Genomic DNA, 27,516 nt, shown 5'->3' with positions numbered 1-27,516 from the left:
GCCATTAATCCTAACGGTACACATATTAATTTCGATCTAGATTTATGTTTTAATTAAATAATATTTTTTTTGTAAGCCTTAAGTGTAGTATTTTTAGATCTATGTTATTACAAATAAACAACTTACATTTTTTCTTTGCAATTCGCAGAAAGTAGAACTTTATACGGTTATACCCATATTGAGCTATGAATAAGTTGGGTGGTTTGCAATTTCGCGGCTGTGTGTATGTGTTTAAGTTAACTTCTATAAAGTTTTGTTAAAGAGCTAATTGTCTTCCCTTTTGTCGCATTATATCAACGTTTTCAAACTTAACCTCTCCCATCCCTCTTTTTCGTTAACTTTCAATGGAACCATCAAAAAACCGGTGAGGGAAGGAGCAAAACAAAAATAGGAGTGCCATCAAAGGCTCATGCCGACCAGCAAAATGATCAGGCCAAACACAGTCTTGAAGACATCAAAGTAGTGTTGAAGCCGTTGAAGACCATGCCGCTCGTGCATAGTAGAAAGTACGGTCTAACGTTTTACAAATGATAACACGTACAGTGTATAGTGTAATTCTTAAATTTTGTTCTTGTTGAATTTCAAACAAAATTAATTGTCATAATAATTTAAAAAAAAAACACAAGAAAACGTGTTCGCTCCTTTGTGTCTTGCTGCTGTCACCAGACAGGCCCATTTGGTACCGGCCCACCGGGCATTTGCCCGTTTGCCCATATAGCCAATCCGCCCCTGTACACATCAATAGTCCAAATGAAGTAAATAGATCTCCGATGATATTTAGTATGCATCTAAGTGTTTTGAGTGGTATCTATATTAATTCTCTAGGTTGCCCAACCATGCGGGATACCGAGCACGCACGCCGACTCTCGATGAAAACGTTTTGGAAAAATAACTCAAGTCGGACGCAGTGCTTTTTTGTGACGGTACGCACCGGTACGGCGTACGGGCACTTTTTTTTATGTGAGGTAAAAAGTATTACTTTTCTTGTATTTTATCTTATATGATAACACAGACGTTATTTTAACGTTTATTATTAATTTATTAGTAGTTAAAAGTTAGGCAATCCATCACTTAAAAAAAGCACTGACCCCAGGTAACTTTCGCGGCAAAAAAAAAAAAAGAGGGGGCGGGGAAAAACAATCTTCTCTGTATATATAATTCTCTGCGGGACAGCACGCATGCCGACTCTATAAGCCTGCTTGTTTGCCCAAACCCACCCCATTTGGACAACTGTGTTTTCAACCGTCACTAAATAGTGGCTCGGCTAGTATAGAAAAAAAGTCTTTAAAATATCTGAACAATAATTACATCTCGATTTTGGTTGATAAACAATGTTGATATATAATTTCGCCAACCTTATCATTCACTATTAATAGAACATTGAACTAAAGATTATGAAGGTTGAGTATGCTACTCAAGAGCCATAACTCAATTTTTCTCCTAACCATTTGCGAAATCTCGATTGTCTGCCTAACAATCCACTCGAGGTGTAAACGTAGAGTCTTTGTTATATCTTCTTTATAAAGAAGCCTGCTATTGTAGGACTGGTAGATGTAGAATACACTAGCTGATTAGATAAGACTATAATTGTCCACATATAAATAAACTGCCTTGTCATGAAGAAGTCTAGAATTAATCGTGGTTTGTACATCGAAGCTTCATTGTTTTCTTTTCTCTCATGCCAAACATTATATACACAGTCCAATGATTACACTCCATTTCGTATCACTGACTTTGATTTGTCACTATGTGACAGGTAAATATGTCACGTTATTATTACTGATTTAATAGAAATTTAGGTAGCGCTATAGGCTTGTTCTTAAATGGACAGCATTCTTTTGACTCGAGATGGCGTTAGTGTACTAAAAATTGAACGCTGTGACGTTACGTTAATCTAACAGAAGAACTCCTTTAGAGTTTGGTTGTTCAGTGGTTAGGTGCTAAACGTCCAAGTTTTTTTTTCAGTTCAAATCCCTGTGGAAAAACTGGGATTTGGTGAACCCAGAGTTTATCCTAATCAAATGTGTACCTGAATTAGTTGGAGAGGGAAAATATGGAGGTTGTAAGTTGTGCTGGCAACATGACCCTTTAATCCTAGATACAAACGAGTTAAACATTATTTGCACCAATTATCGATTACTGAAACTTTGGAAAGTTAAGTTATAAACTTAATTTCTACAGCTACATGTAGGTACAATTAACAAATGTCATTCCAATTTTTATATTACAATTGATGCTGTGATAAATATAAAGTATGCTATTTGACTGTGCATACACTGGAGAGAAATGGAAAGGAAAAATATATTTTAGTTAAAATTAAAATACAAAATTGTTTTCGTGTGAATTAAAAATATCTCAGAGATAAACTTTAACTGAATAGGAACTTAGGGACGGCTAAATTGTGCTAGACTGGGCTAGACCGTGCTAGATTGGCTGGACCAAACAAAGAAAAAGGATTGTGCTAGACTGTGCTAAATTGTGCTAGACTATGCTAGACTGTGCTAGACTTTGCTAGGCCGTAGTAGATTGTTCTTGACTAAACAAAGATCAAGGACTAGATTGAAATCTACTTTTTTCAGAATATCATGCGATTCTCTTTGCATCCAAAGCTCATCATCTCCAACACTCTTTGCTTACATTTTCTTTTATTAGACGTAAAAACGTTCAGGTTAGGACAGCGAAAATCTTGCCACTCGCCAACAACTTTACACATCTCGGAGTTATTGACTCAAACAAAGGGACAAGATATGAATAACTAGCTCGTGCTGCACAGTCCAATGACAAAGGTTTAAGCTCGCTTGTCTTGGCGAAATTCTTTTATGCTTGCGAATCTTAACCGCACAATTAGAGAGAAGGATTCTAGACATGGAATCAAGTTGCCATAGAAGAAATATATTTATCATATACAAGCGAAGAAATTTAAAATAGTAATTATGAAATTTTTAGAAAAGATAGGGCTAATAATCATGGAGGAGTTCTTTTAGCAATAAAAAACACTCTTATAGCAGAAGAAATTACCTTACCTAACTCAAAAAATGTAGAATCAACATTTTGTAAAATTAATACAACCTCAACATCCCTAATAATAGGCAGCATTTACAGACCACCAAATTCTAGTTTAGAATACATGCAGGAACTATGTAATCAGATTACTACACTTAAAGAGACAAATACAAATGCAGTTTTTTGGATTATGGGTGATTTCAACCTACCTGATATAAATTGGAAAACACTAACCATAGATAAACACCAAAACCTTAAGGACATAAATGAGCTTTTCATAGAAACTTTACACAACCTAAGTTTAGATCAAATCATTAAAAAGCCAACTAGATTAAACAACACATTAGATCTCTTCTTAACCAACAGACCTGGATTAGTAGTTGATTATGAAATTATCCCTGGTCTATCAGACCATGAGATCATAAAAATACACAGTCAGATAAAAGCAGTAGCCAATACAAAACCCAAAAGAAAAATCTTACTCTGGAATAAATGTAACCTGACACAACTACACCAAGCTGCACTAAACTTTCAACAAACATTCTTATTAAAAAAAGACATTAACCAACCAGTCGATGACCTCTGGAATTTCATTAAAAACCATCTTAAAAGCATTATAGAAAATCATATGTCAACTAAATAGATATCAAACCATGGAACTATACTAATGGAACACCAGCTTCGAGTTTTTTACAAAGACAAAGAGAGTCGAAGTGCCGTCGCGCATCTTTTTTCGCGCACCATACCATTTTGAAAAATCGATGAGGATGCCAAAGAAGAAATTTACTCCGAGAGCCACTTGGATTGACCTTCATTGAGAGTAAAACTTCCCCACACTATATTTTATTAGATCTGTAAAAACTTTATCCATTTTCTGACTATCTGATAAAATAGATACAATTTCCCTGAATAAGAGATCGTCACAAAAGTTATTTTTTTCGATCACCCTATAAAATGCCACTTATTTTCCAAAAAATAGAATCTAAATTCCGAAAATATAAGCTTTCAGTGTTTCTGTGTTTGGTTTATTTACACTAAATCTGGATATAGACATGTCTACCGTTCCGCTAAATGCGTATTTGTTACGATATACTAAATTGCATGAAATAAAAATAGGAGGCCTAATACAGTTTTGACACTCCAAGCTACGCATTTCTAATCGTTTTTTTTTATTATCTAAAGGACTAGGCTATAGGCAAACATGTCTCGTGGGAAACAAAGAAAAAGTTAATCTTGATATATATAATATTGTAGCCTAAATAAAATGACAAAAAAAAAAAAAAACAACTAAAGCCTAATCTAAAATGAAATAGATCTAGAGCTAGATTTTCTTGGACGAATGATATAAAATAAGTATAAATAATAAGTCATATAGGCCTAAATCTGATAGATCTAAAACAAATACTGATAGAGTCATTCATTAATTAATTATTAGAATTACTTGACTACCAACTGGGTATTTTTATTGCCAAAATACAATGTATTTTATGTGCATTTATTAAAAACAACAACCAAAAATTAAGCGTTTGACGCAACTAGATCTAATATTAGTAATATATAGATTCTAGTTCTAGATCCAGAAAGCTACTTCTCTAATTCAGTTTTCTAGTTAGATCTAGATGTCTAGACCAGTAGATCTAAATCTAGTAAGGGTTTTTGTCATGGAATAGATTTATAAAACTTCAGCCACCTACTGATCACGATATGACAGATAGGCCTACTCTCTCTACTACTAGAAGTCTAGATTGACTAGATCTACTCATCATCTAGTAGATCACTACATTTGACTAGATGATTACTAGTAAAATTCAATGTGTACTTCCGACTTTAGCTCAACAAACAAGTCTACTCCAAAGTATAGATCTACTAGTAAAGTCACAAAGTGTAAAGGATCATTATATATTCACATTAAAAAAATTATAGGCCTAAATGAATCGAATAATCAGTCACTAATTTGACTAATCAGTAATCTAAATTGTAGTTTTTTTTAAATGGCAAGTGTTATTGATGACTTCTGACTTGTAAACCAGTTGCAGAGATTCTAGTTTTTATTTTGATGACATGTTACAATATATCAATGATATTTAGATAAACGCAAGTACCTAGTGGAACAGACAGAAGGACCATTTAATATAAGGCAAAGAAGTAAGATGTTTATAATCCATCAAACTCACAGAGGACTAGTGTCATTTGTGACGGCATTTCATGCATTTACAGAAGCTACAAACTATTCTACAAAAATGATAGGGTTGTCTTTGATTCCGAAGACTTATGAGGAATGCTATGTTTCCAGTGGCTACTCAGCCCCAGCTGTGACCTACATATTATGCCACACTGAGCACAGGCGTAACCATTGTCCACCTGTGGTAGAATCAGTTGTTTTTTTCTTTTTGCCGTCTACCCTCGGCAATTAATTTTCATTGGTGTATACCACACCTTTGTAAGTGACCTCCAGCTGTCTCGTTCTGAAGCTGTATGCAACCAGGTGCTCTCTTATTCTATGTCAGTTAAAGCAAGTTGGCGCCTAAGCTTGTCTTTAAAGCATTTCTGTGGTACCTCTTTATGTGCATATGACATGTTAGGCAAATAGGTTTTGCCTATCGGAAGGCCATTTCGAAAAGTATAGGTGTTTAAAATGAAACTCCAAACATCTGGACTTCCAGTAACCAAGAAAATAAGCTTAGGATTCAAAGAGACGACACTGGCATTTCAACTAAGTAAAATTAATAGCAACTTTAATTGCAGTCCACCAATCAAGATAAAAAGAAACAAGTGTGGCTTCAATAGCATTGATGATATTTAGTTTACTTTTATCTCATTTACTAGTATTACTATTCATTGACTAAGGTTTTTTATTGTCAAATATGCATAAGTACATGTACTAGTTCCTGCAATTTGATGAAAAATAATAATTAAATTGTGTGTAGTCTATATACAAATGTTTATAAGAGATCACACATTAGCTTAATTTACTTAATTTCAAAACTATGATTTTGTGTTCTAACTCTACTTAAATTATATTTTATATATATATATATATATATATATATATTTTTATATTTTATTTTAAGAATGCAAAGTTGGAAATTCTGTTCTGATGAAAAAAAAAATTAAAATAAAGTAGATGTTTATGGTTTCTTTGTATTTATTTTTTAGTTATATATTCATTAAAAATTAATTGTCATTAACATTTACTTGAAGTAAAGATCAAAAACACAAATTCAATACATGATCAGCTCTCAATTCATGCAGATCACAGCCCATCACTTAAATGTATTTACTGTCAATTCTACACACTATTCATTTCAAAATGTTGCTTTAAATTGTTATATGACACAATCAAAGTACTGGTACCTCACATTGATGTAGGCCTAAAGCAGCTGAAATAATTACAAATTTTCATTCAATAACTTGTACTGTCATTTATTATCAGACGTGTTAAAACTAATGACCTGTATCATCATCATCATCATTGGCCTCCTTCAGTTGTAGAAAGACTAAGGTTTCATCTCAGAGCACACTTCCTCATGTGGCTGTGGAGCCCTATTTTGGAGAGACACTCCCGTCCACAGCACAGGTTAAGGTGGCTTTTGCTTCAGTGGTAGAGGAGCTGGCCGTTTTTTGGATTGTACGTTTTTCTTCCTGAGCTGAGACCCATGTACTTTCACTGTCCATAGCTTTCTTGGTCACTGTCTCTCTCCATCTGTTGCGGTCTAAAGCTATGTCTTCCCAATTGTCAGTATTGATGTTCACTGATTTGAGGTCACGTTTTATTACATCTATGTAATGGAAGTGAGGGCGACCAGTTTTTCTTGTGTCAGTAGTGTGTTAAAACTAATGACCTGTATAAATAATTTATTAAGCAGGAGCATCAACAAATCTTGAACAATAATTGTCTACAGAAAAACTTTATTCTTATCCAAACAATATACATTTACAATGTATTTAGGAAAGTTAATTTATGTTTATACAAATCTATATGGCCTAAAGATTATAGTGTATTTTGATGTGTGAATACCAAGTTACATTATTACATGAAAATAGTGTACTAATTTTTTAAATATTCTGGGTAATAAAAATAAAAAACTAATGATACAATAAAATTGAAGCATTAGTCAAAAAAAGAAAAATTTCACTCAAGATCTATGTGAACTCTGCTTGAAAAAAATCATTTTGAAATTAATTAAAAAAAAAAATTATGGTTCTTTAGTCAATGGCAATTATTTAACAATTTCATGATTATCCATTCATTTCAATATACTTATAACTGAAAAATAATTCATAAGGTTTAGATACAACCATTTGAAATAATGATTATAATTTTTTTCTTAATTTGCTTAATTCAAATCTAATATAAACAAGATTTCCTCTGTCAAGAAACTTATGAAGGAACAACATGCATGTTCTTCTCAGTAAGGGAATTAAGAATATTTAATTGATGTTGCTTTTTTTTTGCCAACATTTTAAACCTTTGCACCAGGTTTTAGTTTTAAGGAGAATGCACCATATTTTATATGTTTACTTTTGTTAGATTCTTATTTTTAATTTTAAAAAAGTAAAATTTCCCTTACCACTCATCCACTGCACTCCCTCTTGATTTAATGGGGCTCAGATTAATAGTTTTCAAGTACAATATCAAACAGATTTAAAGAAATACTAAATCCAAACCTGTTGGCTGAATGACAGGATATACATAAATATGTATACAGCTTACAGTATAATATATATATATCTTAAATTAAAATTGGTCCAAGACTTTTATTTTGCAACATGATGGAATTTTCCTTTCTGGTGGTGCTATGCAGGAGTCCAAGAATCTCATCTTTTCTCATAACAGAAAGTTATCTAGTTATAAAAATAAATAAAAGGATTTAAAAAAAATAAAAATATGTGTGACATATGTGTTGACCATGCTAAACGTATATATGTTATTAAGTATAGTTATATAATTTTGCCATTCTAAAAATAGTCTGTACCTAAAAGGAGCTACTGCGTTAATGTGTAGACATGGCCCTGACCTTAATAGTTATGAATTATTACTATAGGTGAAGGCAGATGTTCAGTAAATGTGATGCACATTGAACTAATCTAAAAGTAACTATAACATATATTATGATTTACATTTTCATGGAAAACTAGTTTTTCAAAAATACAAGTACTTCAGCTTATGAGAAAAGTACATAGGGAAAAATTGCAGTACCTTACCTTTAAGAGGTGCAACCAATCAGTGACTTTTCAGGAATGCATGCCTTTTTCTTGCATTTCCAAACATAACTGTAATTATACAATTAGGCATATTGGTTAATTTCTTTTGAAAACATTAAAATAAAAAAAAATATTATTAAATTGAAAACGTTGTTGTATCAAACATACAAATTATCAGACAATTTTGCCTAATTTCATCTAACAGTTTATTGTAAAGGAATGGCCTGCACAACAGCCAAGGTATATTAGGCACTCATGAAAGATGAATGTGCTTAAGACTGTTATAAATAAAAAAAAAAAACTAGAGAAAAATGTTAAATTCCATCCCAGATATTTGGATGTTGCTTGACCATGAAAATCACACAATACATAAAACATCTATTAGATAACTAAAATAAAAATTGTATAGTAGTACTTACATTAAATATTGAATGGATGCCAATATTATTAATGTCTGCCCAGAGAGTAGAAATAGTATAAGTATGATCCTTCAGCCATTCTGGTACATCATCAGAACTGGTTGCCATGGTTCTACTTGTTAATAACTGAAACATTACAAACATTTTTTTAAATTTATAATTTATCACAGACTAGAATAGAAATGTTGCCAGGAAAAATACCAATGGTTAGAATACACCTGATGCTACTTTTGTAGCCTTATTACTGGTTAAAATGCACCAAAACTTCATTAATTAAATCTGATAAGAAACATATATGTATCACACAAGTCCAAGTTTATCAGAGTGTCATAGCAAATAATTAACTAATTATGTGAGTTTTATATGAAAGTACTGAATTTCAGGGGATAGATCCAACTTGACACCACATCATTTATTATTTCATGAACTCATGGGTCTGGGCATGGCATGGAATGGAAACTATTATTTAATATACATGGGGTGTAGGCAGGGCATGGATTATAAATTGTCTTGTATAGATTAGATTGGGTAAAACTGCCAATCGAAGGTAACTTTTACTGATAGATCTGGATCAATTATAAATTTATGGGACCTAAGCCTGCATAAATTTTATCTTTTATTTATATATTTTATGTACATATATAACTAGTCTAGAATCTATAATTATATCTTAATAATAATTTTTGTAGATGTCATATAATATCTAACTTATTAAGTATAGATCAGTAGATTTAGAATTTTAGCTAGTGAATATTTTTATATTCCTAATCTGAACTGGATCTATATATCTAGAATTTAGATCAGTAGATTTAGTATTTTAGGTAGTAAAAACTTTTATATTCTAAATCTAAACTGGATCTAGATCTAATTATTCTAGAAGACTAGTTGTCAAGATTGACTACACTATGGCTAATGCACTAGCTTAGTAGGCCTACTAGATAGATCAAGAGACAGAGTACTAATAGACTTGTCTTGCCTCGTTGGGCCTCTAAAATCAGCTACAGACTTTAGAGACAATTTAGGAAGGTGAATATCGATCCAATTCAAAGATCTACAATCTACATGTTAGAGTCTAGCTAGAGATGCTAGATCTAGTCTAGAAGGCTTATCAATTAAAAATAAAATCAATCATTTCTAAAGTTTGTAAAATTATATGTAGATCTAATCTATCTATTTATAATATAATAAAAATCTATGCCTACTTTTTAAATATTTAAAATGATATGGCTGATGATATTAATTATTTTAATTGAGACATTGACATACTGTCACATACAAAGTAACAAAATAATTAATCTTATACTAACTCATAGACTCATACCGTATTGTATTAAACCTTCGAGTTTACGTTCCACTATCTTGACTTGACTATATTGACTAAATAAAGGGCACTATGATTATAGATGTAGATTATTATCTATGATGATGATGTTTATCAACAGGTAGATCTATAAGTAGTATCGTCACTATAAGTATAATAAGTATAACCACTGCATTCTTTTCATTCATTGTCTGTATCAATAATCGTGTGAATGTGATGTGAAAGTGAAGTCTAGATTTAGATAGAATTGATAGATTATAGATCTACTATTAAAAAGTATTAACTATACTAACTATAGTGTCTATACTATAGTCATAGTATAGCCAGTATGACTCGTATGAGTATACTCATATACTGTAAAAGTGTATACTAAGTCTAAAGCTATAGACTATAGACAGACTAGATGATCGATAGATCTAGATCTAGGTGTCTAGACTAGATCTATAAATATTCATATTCATATTGATCTCATGTATCATAAATGTATGGTCTAGATCTAGATAAAATAGAGTGGATCTCATGACTGTCTATATTAGATCTATTGATTTTTTTTAAAACGTTAAATAAATCTAGACCTTAGTCTTTAACTTTAGTCTAGGTGTTGTAGATCTATATGATTCTAGATATTATACAAGAGATCTAGATCTATATATAAGTTCGGTTTTTTAAAAATTCGCATTCGAAATTTTAAATACCCAGATTTAAGTATTTATATACCCATATTGGTAGGTCCGAGTTAATCATTTATTAGATCTATTAAAACATGTCTATATAAAAGATTATTATTTTAAAAATATATTATTATATAAAAGATATAGTTATGAATATTTACTTTAAAAAATTAAACAAATGAATTTTTCACTTTTGCCAATTAACACTCTGGCTAGCAAAAAGGATGACTCCTCAATACTGTGAAAAGACGATAACTGCATGAGTTGGTTTGGAATTGTATTTTGTAAGACTAATTTTCAAAACATATCCTTCATGAGAGAGAACGAAAAAAGGTTGTCAAAAAAAAAAAAAGCTGGCTGGACTACGCAAATAATGGACCAGCGTCTCTCTCTTGATATCTTGTTAAGAACATTGGTGACCGGGAAAAGTGGATGGTTTGGTTGCGCGGGACAGATGATAATAATGACATGCACATAAAAAATAATTCCAGATTTTGTGTAAAATACCCAAATGAGGAAGTACTGGAAACACCTATTTTAACGAAGTGGCCTTAAAAAAAAATCTTTTGTGACGATCCATTATTCAGGGAAATTGTATCTATTTTATCAGATAGTCAGAAAATGGATAAAGTTTGTACAAATCTAATAAAATATAGTGTGGGGAAGTTTTACTCTCAATGAAGGTCAATCCAAGTGGCTCTCGGAGTAAATTTCTTCTTTGGCGTCCTCATCGATTTTTCAAATTGGTATGGTGTGTGAAATTGGATGCGCGACGGCACTCTGATCATAAAATCTCGAAGCTGGTGTTCCATTAGTATAGTTCCATGATCAAACAAAATAAATAAATGCTGGTTTAATAATAGACTAAAGAAGCTTTGTAAACAGAAGGAAAACCTCTATAGAAAATTTAAAGAAACTAATGCAGAAAGAGTTTACAAAAAGTATATAAAAATTAAACACTTAACCCAAAAAGTAAGCAGACAGCTGCAGAGTGAATACATAAACAATGTAATATCTAAAGATAACAACAAAAACCTATGGTCATACATTAAGTCTAAGAAAATGGAAACAACAGGCGTAGCGCCATTAAAAGATGAACATAACATAATACATAATGATAATGAAACTAAAGCAAACATTCTAAACAAATACTTTGCATCAGCATTCTCAGCCCCAGGAGACAAAGACATATTACTGAATTTGAACCAAGTAGACAACATAGAAGATATAGTAGTACAAGAAAATGGAATTCAAAAACTATTAGCCAACACCAAACCAAATAAAGCTTCTGGACCTGAAGGTATTCCAGCTAGATTACTCAAAGAACTAAGTAATGAGCTAGCCCCAGTGTTCAAAATACTCTTTCAGGCTTCACTTAACCAGGGCAGAGTACCAAAGGACTGGAAAGAAGCTAATGTCACCCCCTTATTTAAAAAAGGAGAAAAATCTGACCCAGGGAACTACAGACCAGTATCACTTACCAGCATCACATGTAAAATCCTAGAACACATAATATGTAGCAACATCATAAACCACTTAGACAAACATAATGTCCTCACACCATACCAACATGGCTTTAGGAAATATAGATCATGTGAAACACAACTAATAGGACTAATTGATGATTTTTCAAAAGGTTTAGATAATAGTGAACAAATAGATGCTATCTTACTAGATTTTTCTAAGGCTTTTGACAAAGTTCACCACCATAGTTTGCTTAAAAAAAATTAAAATATTCCGGCATTAATGGTCCACTGCATCAGTGGATTAAAGACTTTCTGATAGGGAGAGAACAAACTGTAATAATAAATGGCTCTAAATCAACACCGATAACAGTAAACTCAGGTGTACCTCAAGGTACAGTCTTGGGTCCACTACTATTTTTAATTTACATAAATGATTTACCAAATTGGATTAGTTCAGGAACAAAAGTCAGATTATTTGCAGACGATTGCATAATATATAGAACAATAAAAACAACACAAGACACAGATATTTTACAAAGAGAATTAGATGAATTACAGAAATGGGAATCAAATTGGAGCATGTCTTTCCACCCAGAAAAATTTCAGTTGTTAAGAGTAACAAAAAAACTAAAACAAATTAATTCCACTTATCTTATTCATGGCAAACCAGTATCACAGACTAAAAACGCAAAATACCTAGGTGTTATAATAAATGAAAAACTATCATGGAATCCACATATTGATGAAACTACAAAAAAATCAAACAAAGCATTAGGATTTATTAAAAGAAATTTCTATAAATCAAATAAGAACATAAAACTAAAATGTTACTTAACCTTGGTTAGGCCAATAATAGAATATGCATCCTGCGTTTGGGACCCCTCAACTCAAGAAAACATTAAGAAACTGGAACAGACACAAAATAGAGCAGTGAGATTCATAACAAACGAATATTCACATTTGACTTAGAGTAACACCTTTAGAAAAATCACTAAATTTAGAAAGCCTTCAGGACAGAAGGCTCAAAAGTAAAGTAGCAATCATATATAAAACACTGAACCATAATCTTCAAATACAAAAACAAAATTTAATAAAATACTCTGAAAGACACAAAGATAAAGGCACATTCCTCGTCCCATATGCTAGGACAAATTTGTACAAATACTCCTTCTTCCCTAGTGCTATTAGAGCATGGAATGGGTTGCCTGAGCTAGCCAGGAAAACCAGTGACTTGGCAGAATTTAAGTCATTGGTTAATATGCATGACTAAATGCATGACGCGTAGGACGTAATCATCTTCTTTTTTGAAGTAACGTCTGTATTATATAAGATAAGATAAGGATTGCTGTTTGATCCTAAAATAAATATTGCCCAACCCCACCCCCGAAAAAAAGCTAAGACTATTGGTCTAAACAGCCCACAGGTTGTGACGCTTCAGGTCAGTATTCAGGGCTACTATAATGATTAATCTCAGTGAGTCTGAGATTATTTGTTTAAAGAATTCATTTGTGGATTTATGAAACTCATTGATGATATTGTGTTATCTTATCATGTACAATACAGACGTTACTTCAAAAAAAGAAGATGATTACGTCCTACGTCATGATTTTAGTCTAGCATATTAACCAATGAGTTAAATCCCTCCAAGTCACTGGCTGGATCAGGCAACCCGTTCCATGCTCTAATAGCACTAGGGAAGTAAAACTCTGGTTTGACTGTTATAATATTTTGAAGAGTAATCTAGTATTTAAATGTTTCTTAGAGGTCAAGACAATGTTTATCATGATCACATACATTAGCGTCCTGCTTGACTTCATTAAAGAGTGAAAGAAAATAAAATTGACGTTCAGGAACATTTGTGCCCATCGTTTGGTTTGGATCACAGACTTGTATTATATATATTTAATCTAGACTAAAAACACAGCAAAATGTCCTATCGGATTGTAATGAATGTAACTCTTTTTAAAGCTGGAAGCGAATTCGCCTTATGCAAATTAGTTTTTTGTGTCAGAATGGTAATTATCTTTAGTTTTCAAAATCTAGAAACAATACGATATATATATATATATATATATATATATATATATATATATATATATATATATATATATATATATATATATTCAACTAAATCTATAATATAATTTAAAAAATTATTTTCTTTTAGTTCCCAGGAAAATAGCAAACTATGTCACATTTCGAGTCAGTTTCAACCATCCTAGTTCTAAATATTCCAAGCCTGTTGATTTTAATCGTCTTATGACTTTAGATTTTTCATTTAAATGACTCTTTCGTAACTCAGTTTGCGAAATAGAAAAATTGTATAACATTATAAAATCTATTTTCAACATAATTTGTATTATGCATAGTATGTGTGATTCAGATCTAGGTTTGAAAAAAAAAACTTCTTTACAAATTAACACTCTGTTTTAGGACATTATCTTATCTTATCTTATATAATACAGACGTTACTTCAAAAAAGCAGATGATTACGTCCTATGCGTCATGCATTTATTCATGCATATTAACCAATGACTTAAATTCTGCCAAGTCACTGCTTTTCCTGGCTAGCTCAGGCAACCCATTCCATGCTCTAATAGCACTAGGGAAGAAAGAGCAATTTGTACAAATTTGTCCTAGCATATGGAATGGAAAATGTATCCTTATCCTAGTGTCTTTCTGGGTAATTTATTAAATTTAGTTTTTGTATTTGAAGATTATGGTTCAGAGCTTTATGTATAATTGCTACTTTACTTTTGAGACTTCTATCCTGAAGGCTTTCTAAATTTAGTCTTTTTACTAAAGATGTTACTCTAGTCAGGAGTAAATATTCGTTTGTTATGAATCTCACTGGTCTTTTTTGTGTGTGTCTGTTCCAGTTTCTAAATGTTTTCTTAAGTTGAGAAATTTCTTTTAATAAAACTTATGCTTTGTTTGATTTTTTTTTAGTTTCATCAATATGGGGAGTCTCCATTCTGTAATCCAAGTGAGAGCGTACTTCACCCATGTACAGTCCTCTCAGCACATCTGCTCTCGCTCCCAACTTCATTCCAGCTAGTTTTTTTTTCACAATGTTTAGCTTCTCGGAATCTGTCTCTCGCACCTGATGGATATGGTCGCACATAGTCAGTTTCTGATCAAAGATGACATCGAGGTACTTGGGCTTTTTATTCCATGCCTGAATCTTACCGTCCATCCGTAGCTCAACTGGTTCCTTCAGTATGTCACGTCCGAGCGTAAACAAAGAGTGGTTTACCTCGAGGTTCACATTCTGGCGTAGCAGGATAAAGTTGTTAATGCCTGCTGAAGAGTGCCAATGAGCTGCTGGCGATCTCTCCCTGATTCCAACGCAATATCATCCGCAAACAGAACCTTGTGGCATTTCAAGAGAGCCGGTTAGTCGTTGATATAGACGAGGAATAGCGTAGCGTACAGCTGAGTGCCGACCCCTATTCCAGTGGAAGTTTACTTGACATGTGCTTACCAACATGTGTCTATACCGTCCGTTTCGTAAGGAAATTTTGTATTCACCAGCATATGTGAACCGACACCTAGGTTCATCAGTTTCAACAACAAACCGAGCTTCCATACTCTGTCATAGGCTTGCTTGAGATCGATAAATACCGCTAGCGTTGACTGACCAGGTCGATTTGTGTTGCCCCATTGGAAGCCGTCCACCACCTTCTACATGAATAACGTCACTTGATCGATCGCATTTCGTTGCCTCCTGAACCCGCCCTGTTCAGGAGCAATGAGACCCTTCGTTTCTAGGAACCATGTGAGCCTTCTGTTGACCATGCGTTCGGCCGTCTTCCGAACGTTGAACGTCAACGAAATGGGTCGATAGCTTTCCGTACGATTTAGGACCTTTCCTTTCTTGAGAAGGGGAACGCTCGTCTGCCACTCGCCAAGCCTTAGGGAAATCCCCTTGAGCCTTAGGGAAATCCCCTTGAGTCCACGTACGATTGATCAATTCCAGCAGTTTCTTTCTGCCGATGGGGCCGAAATTCTTCATTTCGTTGCTGAGTTTATCTGGCCCCGGTGCCTTTCGCAATTTCGAAGTGCAATGTCTAGCTCTCCGTGGGTTAATGAATGTGATCGTCTCATCCTCACCATAGACCATACTGCGTTTTGCTTTGGCCTTCTTGATTCCGTCTAGAGCTTTCGACACTTAGAGATGGCCGCAAAGGCACGGTTTAGAGCGTCCGACATTTTACAGGCTGTGATCACACATGCCTTGAGCCGTTTGCAGGGGCGCTGCTGCTTTTGTTTTTTTCGCCCTGGTCAAGTTATTGAGAAGTTACCATGCCTGGCGCCCGTCTGCGAGATCTAGGTTAGCAAATGTGTTGGCTCATTTTTGTCTCGGACCCTCCGTAATGGCTTCTTTTACCTCTATCGAAAGCTTGTTATAAGCGCGTCTGGTTTCATTGGTTTTTCGACGACTGCGCTCCCTGTCTGCAGCCTTCCTCAGTTGAATTTGCGTGAAAATTGAAATTCCTAGTCTTTACCTGGATCAGACACAAAACCCGAAAACTTTTGGTTCATAAGCCAAGCGCTTTATAACATAGTCACCACGCCCCTAAACATAAATACACAGCGTTCTATAACTTTGTAAAATGGAGTTTCTACTGCCTGCAATGTAGTATCGCTATCAACTTGCTTTAGTGTTTATTTCTTGGTTCGTGAAAACTCTCCAAAGTAATTAAATCCAATAACTATTCATTGCTAGTTTTATAACGTGAGTTTGAGTTTTGACTTTTTTGGCACATCGGCACACTTTAGGTCATGTCATGCCCGTAATCCCTGATAGGTTACTCCCCCTTATAGCACAAGGGTTAAATTTTATTAGTAAAGTTTTTTAAAAACTATGTCGATTTGTTATAGTCTTCATTGTTCTCCTAGCTGAAATCAATGGGGTGTCTTTCCTCCCTGATTTTGAACTTTTGGAATTCTGGCGTGTGTGTGCAGTGGATGATTTATCTGCTGTTGAGGATGCAAGGCAGTTAGTTATATCTCTGGGGAACGTTAAAGTTCGTCCTTGGTTTTTCATATGCCCTATTGCATTTGATTCTTTCTGTTTGATTCACCTCACTGCCTTCCAAACTTCTCTAGCCGACTTTAGGCATACAGACTGCAGACAGATTTCTCCAGGAATTCCTTTTGGCTGACCGTATGGTTTGTCTACTTGCTCTAGCCATACTGAATACCTTTAGATTTTCCTGGAAAGGATTCTTTATAAATGCAGCCAGTCGTTTTTTCCTAACGCCAATAGCACTATCAACTTCTAGAAGAAGCTTTGATACACCCTGGGGCTCTCCCACTACTGACTTAAAACCCTTGTAGATGAGAAAAGGGCTCATCTTTGTCAAGCTTTTCCCCTCTACTGTGCACCTGAAAACCAGAAATGTTGGCCAGGTAGTACAGCTTCTTGTGGCCTCCTCCTTTTTCGCCTCTATTCTTCGCCTCTTGCCCAGACACAAATCTGGAAAAGTAGTTTTTTTGGTGTTTTTTTTGTCCATGGACATTAGTAGTAATTCGACACCTGTGCTCCCAACCTGCCATCGAGCCCAACAAGCGGACGGGCCATTCTGATGCTATACTCAGACATGCGACCGATACAGCAGCTCCCTGATTGACCCTCTCACCACTGTCCTCCTGCATAGGTCGATGACCTATGCTGGTAACTCAGCGTGACTAGCCGGTTGACCCAGAGCAGGCAATCTGGACCTCAAGTCTAGAGGAACTTAGAGCCAAAGTACTGAATTGTGGTAACTTATCCTCGGATAGACACCTACTCAAATACCAGGATCTCTTTATCCCCCCTTACCCGTCGCAGTCCACGTCAAACGGACTGGTCTAGGACGTAGTGAGATTTTAAAGATAAGGAGACAAGAGTGATTGGTAATGTAGGCAGACTGAGAACAAGAGGAGGCAGACACAATGATAGAAAAGAAGTAGGGCACTTTTGAGCTCCAAAAGTGCTAAGGAAAGAGGAGCGCAGTTTAACGTCATGTCTCGGGACGGCTCGAAGACAGACTTTTCTTTTCTCTACATATACCTTATTGTGTATATATATACATTGATCACAATAAAACTCATTAATTTATTTTACCTATTGTATAGAAGTTTCTGCACTGCTTTACGTTTTTTAAATTCGGATTCAAATGTTTAAATAAACAACTTGATATTTCAAACAGTTTTATCTGTGGTGGGACTAAATGGTTTCTACACAAGCGGAAGTGATGTCCGAAATAAGCACAGCTTCCAGTGGACAGACACTGGCATCCCTCGGCCAGTCACTTGGTCATCCGGTTGGCAAGCTGGTCAGCCTAATAACGTAGGCGGCAACCAGAACTGCTTCTTGATGCAGTACCCAGCTGATGACTACAAGTGGGGCGATATAGAGTGTGACAGCAAGCACCCTTTTATTTGTGAAGTCTACTACCAAGTTTAAGTTTTGGATAGAGTTTAATAACAAGCATCCTTTCATTTGTGAAGCCTACCACACAGACACAGTTTCGTATAGAGTTAAATAACAAGCATCCTTTTTTATGATACTAAGTCTCATTTTGTTGTATAGTTAAAAATAAAAATACAAACCACTTCTGATTGATTTCCAAGGCTTTTTTTTTTTAAATCTACTTTTTACGGCCATCAACGAAGATATTTAAAAAAAAAACTTCAAAAAGAAGATTACAAAGAGTTTGTGTTACACAAACTCAGAAGCGGCCCCCGTCAAAGTCGGATCCCTGTCGGATCTGCATATTCGCAAAAATATTCAAGAGGTGATTTAATTTTGATGGTCAAAAGTAATAATGTTTCAAAGATTCATTTGCCGTAAATTGAAATTAAATAAAAAATAGTAGATTAGTTTTAGTATATTAAAACATTACAATATTGATCAAAACGTTTGGAAATGAAAATCTACACTTTTTTTTACACTTTAAGTTTAGAAATTGAAATTCTACATCTTAATCTAGTCTATTTTAGTCTAAACTAAATCTAGAAAATCTAGATCTAGACTCTAAAATAATTTTAATTAGAATATAAATCCAGATCTAGATATACTGTAATAAAAATCTAGATCTAGTTTTAAAAAATCTAGATTAGATCTAAATCGGGATATCATTCCTTTTTTAAACGCGAGTCACATAACGAGGCTTAATAAACATTACTATACCGAGTTCTTTTTTCATTTCATTTGAAGAATTAATTCCATATAACGTCAGAGGGAAAAAAAACACTACGTCATACGGCCTAGGTAGACTAAAAATCGCCTTCATCCTTACGAGCCATTTATCGAGTGTTCATAGACTTTGGTGCACCGAGTGCGTTCTTTAAGCATTTCATTTAAAGAATTCATTCCATATGACGTCAAAGGAAAAAAAACACTACGTCACACGGCCTAACTAGACTAAAACTTACCTTCATCATTACGAGCCATTTATCGAGTGTTCATAGACATTGGTGCACCAAGTGCGTTCTTTTAGCATTTCATTTAAAGAATTCATTCCATATGACGTCAAAAGAAAAAAAACACTACGTCACACGGCTTAGTTAGACTAAAATATATTTTCATTAATACGAGCACTTTTTCGAGTTTTAATAGACATTGGTGCACCGAGTGCGTTCTTTTAACATTACATTTAGAGTCCATTCAAATGACGTCGTGGAAAAAAAAATCCATTACCCGTACCTCGGAATAGGTTACTACCGGTACCATAAAAAAATGTCTTTATTTACACGAGATATTTAACAAGGGTTCATAAACATTGGTGCACTGAGTTCTAATAGAATTTATTTAAAAAGGATCAAAGCCGCATTGTTTTTGCGTTTTGTCTGTCAGTCGGTCTGTCCGTCATCTTGATATAAAAAAAGAACCACTAAAAGTTATTAAAAATTGATTAACCTTTATTTTACGTTTCAAAACATCGCAATAATTTTTAGGTATGAGCACAATTGAAAGGTGTATATAATAGATTGTTCCGGATGTTTGTATAAATAGTAAAAGAAAAAGAGAATTTCAGATAAATGTAATACCTTTAATTAAATTTTTTGGATGGTCTCGTATAAAAATTAGATATACTACAGCCATGTGGAGAGATTTTCATGCCTTACTTTGGAGTTTGGATTCTGTTTTCCTTAAAAATCGGAACATACTATTAACGATAATTAGTTTTTTACATGTTTTAGGTAGAAAGTTAAATGTACTGTAAGAGAGTAGTAAGTTAAAATATTTTTCATAAAAATCCGTAAAAATATTATTTCGTAAATGAGAAGATTATTTGTTTATTAATTAGAAGAGGGAGTTCAAACAATTATTTGGCGTTAGTAGATTTTTAGATAAATGCGGAAATTTCTGGCGACGATTTGTAAGAAACAAAATCCGGAACTTTCTTTATCGATTACAAAACTTCTATGTTATGTTTTAGCAAGAAAATTAAATGTCTAAAAAGTAGTTTTCAGCAATCAATTCTAATAAATTACTTTTTTTTAAAGCCCCGAACAACCTATTGTCGATATTTTTAAAATTTGTTTAAAGATGAAAATACGAAACAATTTGATATTGATAACCAAATTATAGTGACGCATTGTCAAATAATATAAGTGTAATATTAGTAAAGTATGCGATTTCAAACAATCATTAGGCATAATTCATGTTATTAAAACAATATCCGGAACATTTTTACACTTAATGAAATATAAGTCAGTATAGAGATTTTGATTTAGCATTAATATGCTACTTACATAAAAAACGAAACAAAATATTATTGATAATGTGTTTTTGCAACGTTTAAGCATGGCAATTGAATGTAATATAAATTAGAAGAGCAAACAAACATTTGTTGGGGTTGATTAGTTTTGCACAAAAAAATCCGGAACAATCAATTTTTAGATACTTAAAACTATTGAGATGTTACGGGAGGAACATTAAAGTGTAAATCAGATTTTCAATAGCTTTTAGAGTTCTAGTTTTTTTTATCTAATCGTGACGGACAGACCGACCAACAGACAAAACGCACAAAAATAATCTTCTTTTATTCGGATGGGGGCACTAAACAAAAAATAAATAAAATCTGATTTTTTTAAAAAGTTTAAGGAATTGGTTTAGTACCTGAACATGTAGCGACGTTACGCTACTGCACGAAAATCGCTGCATAAAAAGTCCATTAAAAAAAATGTGTGTGATATTTACATACAAAATGCATTATTAGCCTTTATAAACAAACAGAAATGTTTTCTTTTAATTTTAGCGGCTAGTTGACCAGAAAAAACATCTTTAACTATTATTTATATTTGTTGTAAACATTTCCTGTACACTTTTAAAATATATTTTACTTAGTGACACTGAAAATACACAAAAATTGTCCATCTTTGTTAGCATATTGTATCATTGCCTCCCTTACATTTACGTAATTGTTTAGAATTGGTGTATTTTTATGAAAAAATCGCTTGCATAATTAATTTTATAAATTAAACGGTTTGCTTTTAGAAAACCAAAAGTAGCCGTTGCACCTAAACTTTTGAAGCCGCATTTAATGATGAAATAATATTTTTCATATCTCTTCTAGTCTTCGAGATCTGAGTGTGACAGACGGACAGACGGACATTTTGCACAAACCTAATAGCGGCTTTTTCCCCTTACGGGGGCTGCTAAAAAATTATTAGAAATGATGAGCATCCATGCCCACTGTATTGTGCATTTAGTCCAAATGTGGCGACCTTTTAGGTTTGTTTTAATGTAGCACTAAGATGTCAAGAGGCTAAATGTAGGTGTATAAAGGGGCTTAAAAAGTCAGTCAGTCGTTGAAGTAATTAAAGTTAGAAATTTTGCTCTTTCTTTTACAATAAAGTGATTTTTCTTTTGTTAAATGTTTTCCATACTAGAAATTATGTTTCAAATAAAAAAAGTGTTCCAGCGTTTAAATAGATCAGCTACAATGTAACGGGTCTCCACTTGTACATCCTAAGATCTTCGTATCGTTCCTTTAAATCAAGGCACATATGTGTGTAGTATGTTTGACCAACTCTAAGATGGATCCCTCTAGTGGTGTAACATAAGCTGACAATGGGTCACAAATGCATTCCATTTCTTAAGGGTAGCAAATGTATTTTCAATGTGGTGCTAACATTTTCTGCTCTATAAGACGAAAACTATAAATTTGAAAATTTCGTTTTTTATTATAGTCATACATATTTGTTAGGAAATTAATTAGACTGTAAAAAAAATTACTCCATGTGTCACGGCCTGTATATTTGTACCGGCCTGGGCGGTTCTGAATTAGTCTGCCTCTGTGTGATGTAGTTACATCTTCTGGTACTACTATCATGTTCTTTGTCTTCTTAATTAAATACTTTCACACACGCACTAGATTTGCAGGTGTGTAAGAACACTAACATAACTGAACTCTCCGACCACAACATTTAGAATCATTAATAGACACAATGGTAGCAGACATGGTTTGTATTGACATGATATATATGAAATAGTTCACAAAAGATATTGGCGACTTCAGCCCATCATAAATTATACACCCAACGAAAAAAACACTGAATACACAATAATAATTGCTTTATACTTATACATTATGTGAGCTGGCGATCCTAGGTCTATTTTTTATCTATTCTTATCTGTTGTTAATTTGTAAACTATCTAGGCTAGTGCGTGCATGGTTCCCGCCAGCTCTTTTACTTTAGAAGTTAGTTTGTACGAGTCATGACCTGGCTCTATAAATAGAACAGGTGCGGTCAGTTCTTGCTTTTTTCCGGTGTTGACCGTTGGTCAGTGTGACCATGTAGAAGAAATAATTATTTAATTGTTGTGCTTATATTCAGCTGGGACCGCCTGTAAGTTGTGAAATTGTTTTATTTTTACTTGATTAGGATTGATTTTTGATAGATTGTTGTTAGATTGTTGTAGATTGTTTAGATGTAAACGGATTAGTGCCGTGCATCTCAGGCTAATTACTTAGTTAGCCATTGTCTATGATGGAACCGGAAGGTCCATTAAGCTAGATAGCGTCACCCCTTCCCCCCCCCCTTAGCTATCCCTAATAATCCCCTTATTGTTTTTCCATACTATGTCTATTTGTAAATATTTTATTATCTTATGTTTCTTATGTATTTTTATTAATACTTTATTGTTAGGATAGCCGCTCTATTAAGTTGGCAATTTGTCCTACTTTTTAAATGTAAAAGATGGCTGCGCCCTAAGCATCGCTGTCATGGCGGCTTTTGTAGAGCCAAATTTAGCTTATATTTATGGTAGTTTAGCCTGACCTGTGTTGGTTGTGGCTTAGAAACTCATGTATTGCTTTTATTAGCTACATGTAGGTAATTGAAATTATCTCATGCTTGTATTGGGAGTATGCGCTAGACTAGGTCTAGACCAGTCTAATTCAAGTAGTTCATTATTTTATTTTTCTTATCTGAATATTGTTTATATTTGTAATTGCAGGCTATAATTCCTGCTGTCATTACATCTACTGTATGCTGTAGTTACGTCTACTGCCATTAGTCTGCCATCGCCTCCTTGTACCTTTTTTTTGTTATATGTAGACTAGTTTATTGTAGTGTGTTCAGTTAGTGTAGAATAGTGTAGATATAGGTCTAGGGTAGTAATTGTAGTGATTTAGTTAGATAGTGGGTTTGGTTAGTTTGTTAGTGTTGGTAGTGGTATAGTCTGGTGGATTAGTTGTTTATTTCTAAATTTATTTTTTTGTATTCATCTACATTTTATTGCTTTGTAAGTTTGTTGTAAATAAAGTGTATATAAGTTCTGTTTTATAAATTTAGTTTAGTTTGTTCTTTTAGTTAGCTAGATTAGTTTAGTTTAGTTTAATTGTGCTGTCTGGTTGCTTAGGCGACTCTAGCCCCTTGGTCGCAGACCGAGGTGCACAGATTGGGCCCACCCAGTAGAGCTACCACCGCCTACTGTTATAAAATTTAATAATGAGCAGCAGAAGAGAATAGGCCACTCCCACTCGCGCCTGCCTGACCTGCTCACAATTACTGCACTGGGAAAAATGTAACGCTCCTCTCTCTACAGGAGTCTAAGATCAATTTAGGTGTTCACCCCGTGGTCAGTTACAGATCAAAAATGTCTCGTGCTAACTGCACGGAATAGTCAAATGACTACAAGTCACTAAATGTTAGAGGGGTTCTAAAACTGGTGTGTGACATACGCCCCTTCCCCTGGAAAAGATTTTTGAAAAAAATCTTTTGACAAAATTACATATGTGTCACGATCATCAATGGTGCTAGATGTCACGTTGAAGATTATCTTGATCTAAACAGCACAATCATTGATCGTGATTGCCGAGGATTTAGAAATCATCAGTTGATAAGATAATCATTTAGAAGTTGCTAGTTGATAAGATGATTATCTAGAAGTTACTAGTGTCACAAAACGCTAGCAGTGTGCTGGCGCCTGCTTGAACTGGTCGTAGTCTGGGGTGATTCTGGAGGCCCGACTGTTGACGCTGGAACTTTGGTGGCTTTAGCCCTGGTCGAGATTTTGGTGTTAGTCTATATAATAAAGATATGAAACTAAACACCGGAATATAGTTAGAAACTATAACTTTAAACTGTAACTTTATTTACACACAACATATAAACTTCCAAATGAAATGTCATATATATATATATATCAACTACTAATGGAATTGATAAAAAAAAAAATTCTTTCTTTAACACCTCTACAACTAAAAGAGAATTTGGGAAAAAAAACTTCTTAGGTATACATTCGTCTACCTATTGGCAGAAAAAGTAAAAATTTTAAAAAAATTGCTACAAAGTTACATTGAACCTCTCAACAATGAATTCTAGTCACCCATTGAGGTCGCGCACACACACACACAAGTGAACAAAGAAGTGCCGTAGTAATTCAGTTAAACGAACCCAATGGATACAATGCAATGAATAGTATATAAATACTCAGCTATGTAAAGAAGAAACAAATAGATACATAGTAGTAAGACATCTGGTATTCATTTCGATACCCGGAGTATCTGAATATGTAGTCTCCGTGTAACAAGTAAATAATAGGTATAAATACAAGCAGTTTTAACATACATGAGTATAGTGTATAGAACTAAACTAGATATGTAGATATACGAAAATCAAAATTAAGATACTTAATCTAATACAACTCTGAAAAGATATGACAATAAGCACGAAAGGCTGCATACAAAATAAAAATGAGGATTTGAATCAAATCTACTTAAGCTGAAATAAAATAAATGATAATAAAATAATAAAAATGAAGTTAAGTGAATACAATAATGCAAATGTAGATTGACTGACTTGTGCACATTTGGTTCATACAGTGGCATTATCAATCATACTGTCCTGCAAGCCTATTGTATAGGATAACGGCCCCAACAGAAACATCATGTTCCCCTGAATGTCGGGGTCCAGGGCTTGGGCTGCCCTGGCTTTCTCCTACTTTCTCTCTATCAGTATAGAACTTAAGTAAGTTTCCATGGAGTAGTTTTGGACCCTTAGGAAATTTAATCCTATAATCATTAAGCCCAACCTTCTCAATAACTTCATATGGTCCCTTCCATCTTACTAATAACTTGTTCTGGTCGTCGGACAACAGAACGAGGACTTTTTCACCAGGGGAAAACACCCTGATTTCGGCCTTTCGGTCATAATACCGTTTGGCCCGAGCACTAGCCTTCGACAACTCTTTCATGGCGGTCTGGCAGGTGCTTTCTAATTTGTTACGGAGATCCACCACGTACTGATAAGTAGTGCGTATCTCAGGAGTTTCCTGTTACCTCACCCATAATTCCCGAAGAATTTGACTAGGGCCCCTAACAGTTCTCCCATACAACAATTCAAAAGGAGAAAAACCCATACTCTCTTGAGGGGCCTCCGTATATGCAAATAGGACGGCGGGAAGATACCTGTCCCAATCGTGAGTTCTCTCACCACACATGCGTCGAAGCATGTTCTTCAAGGTCCCATTGAACCCTTTAACCCGCCCGTCACACTTGCGATGGAACGGGGTGGTAACCAATTACCTCATCGACAACAAACGGGTAATTTCACCCACAAGTTTTGATGTAAACTGTGCCCCTTGATCGATGAGCATTTCCCTAGGGACTCCAACCCGGGCAAATATCTCAACCAAGGCCTCGGCCACTCGAATTGTGTCAATTGAGCGGAGTGCAAACGCCTCTGGATAGCGCGTTGCATAATCAACTAGAGTGAGGATATACCGATTTCCTCGTTCAGTGGGTGGGTCAATCGGTCCCACGATATCCACTGCAACTCTAGAAAAAGGGGTGTCAATCAAAGGCATTTGACCCAGAGGAAGCTTCCCTGTTCGGCCTCTGGGAGATGTGCGTTGGCACATGTCGCAAGAGGCGCAGTAGCGTTTTACATCGGCGCTTAACTCAGGCCAGTAAAACTCTGCGGAAACTCTATATATGGTCTTCTTAGACCCGAGATGTCCCCCACATAACATTTCATGCCCAACACGCATGACTTATTCACGGTGATCCTTCGGAACAACCAACTGAGTAGTTCTCATTCCTTCTTTATCTATAAGTTCTCTATATAAGAGACCTTCCTTATGGATAAACTTCTCAGAGCCCCATGTAGACTCTCTAGTTCTCCCAATACCTGCCCATTCTCTCTGTTGAACGAGAGTGGGATCTGACTGTCGGGAAGTTTTAAACACATCTGGAGATATACCGGTGGGTGGACAAGGTGGCGTGGCAAGTGGTTTGACAGCCGCCTTTTCCCTTCTAGCAATGATAGTGATAGCTGCCCCAATTTCTACGGGCGAGCTTGGGGAATCCACCCCAGCCCCCTCAGTAAAATGCGAGATGTTGGCCCCCTTGCCTCATCCGTTTCCAATGTATCAACTACATTAGGTGAGCTTGAGCACATCATTCCAGCCACCTCAGCAGAAGAAGAGATGTTGGCACCCTTTGCCGCATTCTCTTTAGATTGTGTGTCACATAAATTAGGTGAGCATGGGGGAATCACCCCATTCACCTCTGCAGAGGACGAGATCTTGGCACTTCTGGCCTCACTCTCCTCAAAAGTTACCTTAGCTGAATCCCCCCAATTAGGATTTGGCTGAAAAGGATCTGCAGCGCCAGGTATGTTTCCAACTACACAATCATATAGTAGATGATCCAACAAATGGGCCTCCACTCCCCCAGTAAAATAAGGCGAATCTATCTGCACCATGGCAGTCGCCACTTTCAACATAGTACTGTCGATGGTCTTAATCCACCTAAATCGACCCGTACGCTTAGGTGCCAGGGTAGATCGCACAACTACCACTGAGCTCCCAGTGTCGCGTAACACTTTAATAGGAGTTCCGTTCAGGAACCCATTAGCTATGGGACGTCTTCCCTCTTCTTCTCGCCAGACCACAGGTTTCCTCCCCCTTCCCTTATGGTCTGCTT

General features: G+C 34.8%; 2 protein-coding genes and 1 long non-coding RNA gene across 7 annotated transcripts in view; 2 read left to right on the top strand and 1 right to left on the bottom strand.

The window, feature by feature from the left end:
* The window catches only part of LOC106077022 (MAM and LDL-receptor class A domain-containing protein 2-like), a 129,145-nt gene that overhangs the window by 59,491 nt on the left and 42,138 nt on the right, over positions 1–27,516 (top strand). The gene's annotated exons all lie outside the window — the stretch shown is intronic.
* LOC129927799 (C-type lectin-like) lies at positions 1,592–18,691 on the top strand. The gene is made up of 2 exons (XM_056039121.1): positions 1,592–1,756; positions 18,283–18,691. Exons 1-2 carry the CDS (start codon positions 1,705–1,707, stop codon positions 18,537–18,539), a joined length of 309 nt encoding a protein of 102 aa, XP_055895096.1. The 5' UTR covers positions 1,592–1,704; the 3' UTR covers positions 18,540–18,691.
* LOC129927800 (uncharacterized) lies at positions 7,088–11,367 on the bottom strand. Of its 2 annotated transcripts, none has more exons than XR_008779475.1 (4): positions 10,781–11,367; positions 8,628–8,753; positions 8,209–8,277; positions 7,088–7,848 (listed from the first exon to the last, which is right to left on the bottom strand). It is a non-coding gene; the product is annotated as an uncharacterized LOC129927800 (long non-coding RNA). The 2 variants fall into 2 exon arrangements; XR_008779474.1 differs by lacking the exon at positions 10,781–11,367 and adding an exon at positions 9,949–10,770.

This window comes from Biomphalaria glabrata, chromosome 8 (genome assembly GCF_947242115.1).
Source record: "Biomphalaria glabrata chromosome 8, xgBioGlab47.1, whole genome shotgun sequence".
In the NCBI taxonomy this organism is placed as follows: domain Eukaryota; kingdom Metazoa; phylum Mollusca; class Gastropoda; family Planorbidae; genus Biomphalaria; species Biomphalaria glabrata.
Note: the sequence above shows the minus strand (reverse complement) of the source record. Positions and strands in the feature narration are given on the sequence as shown.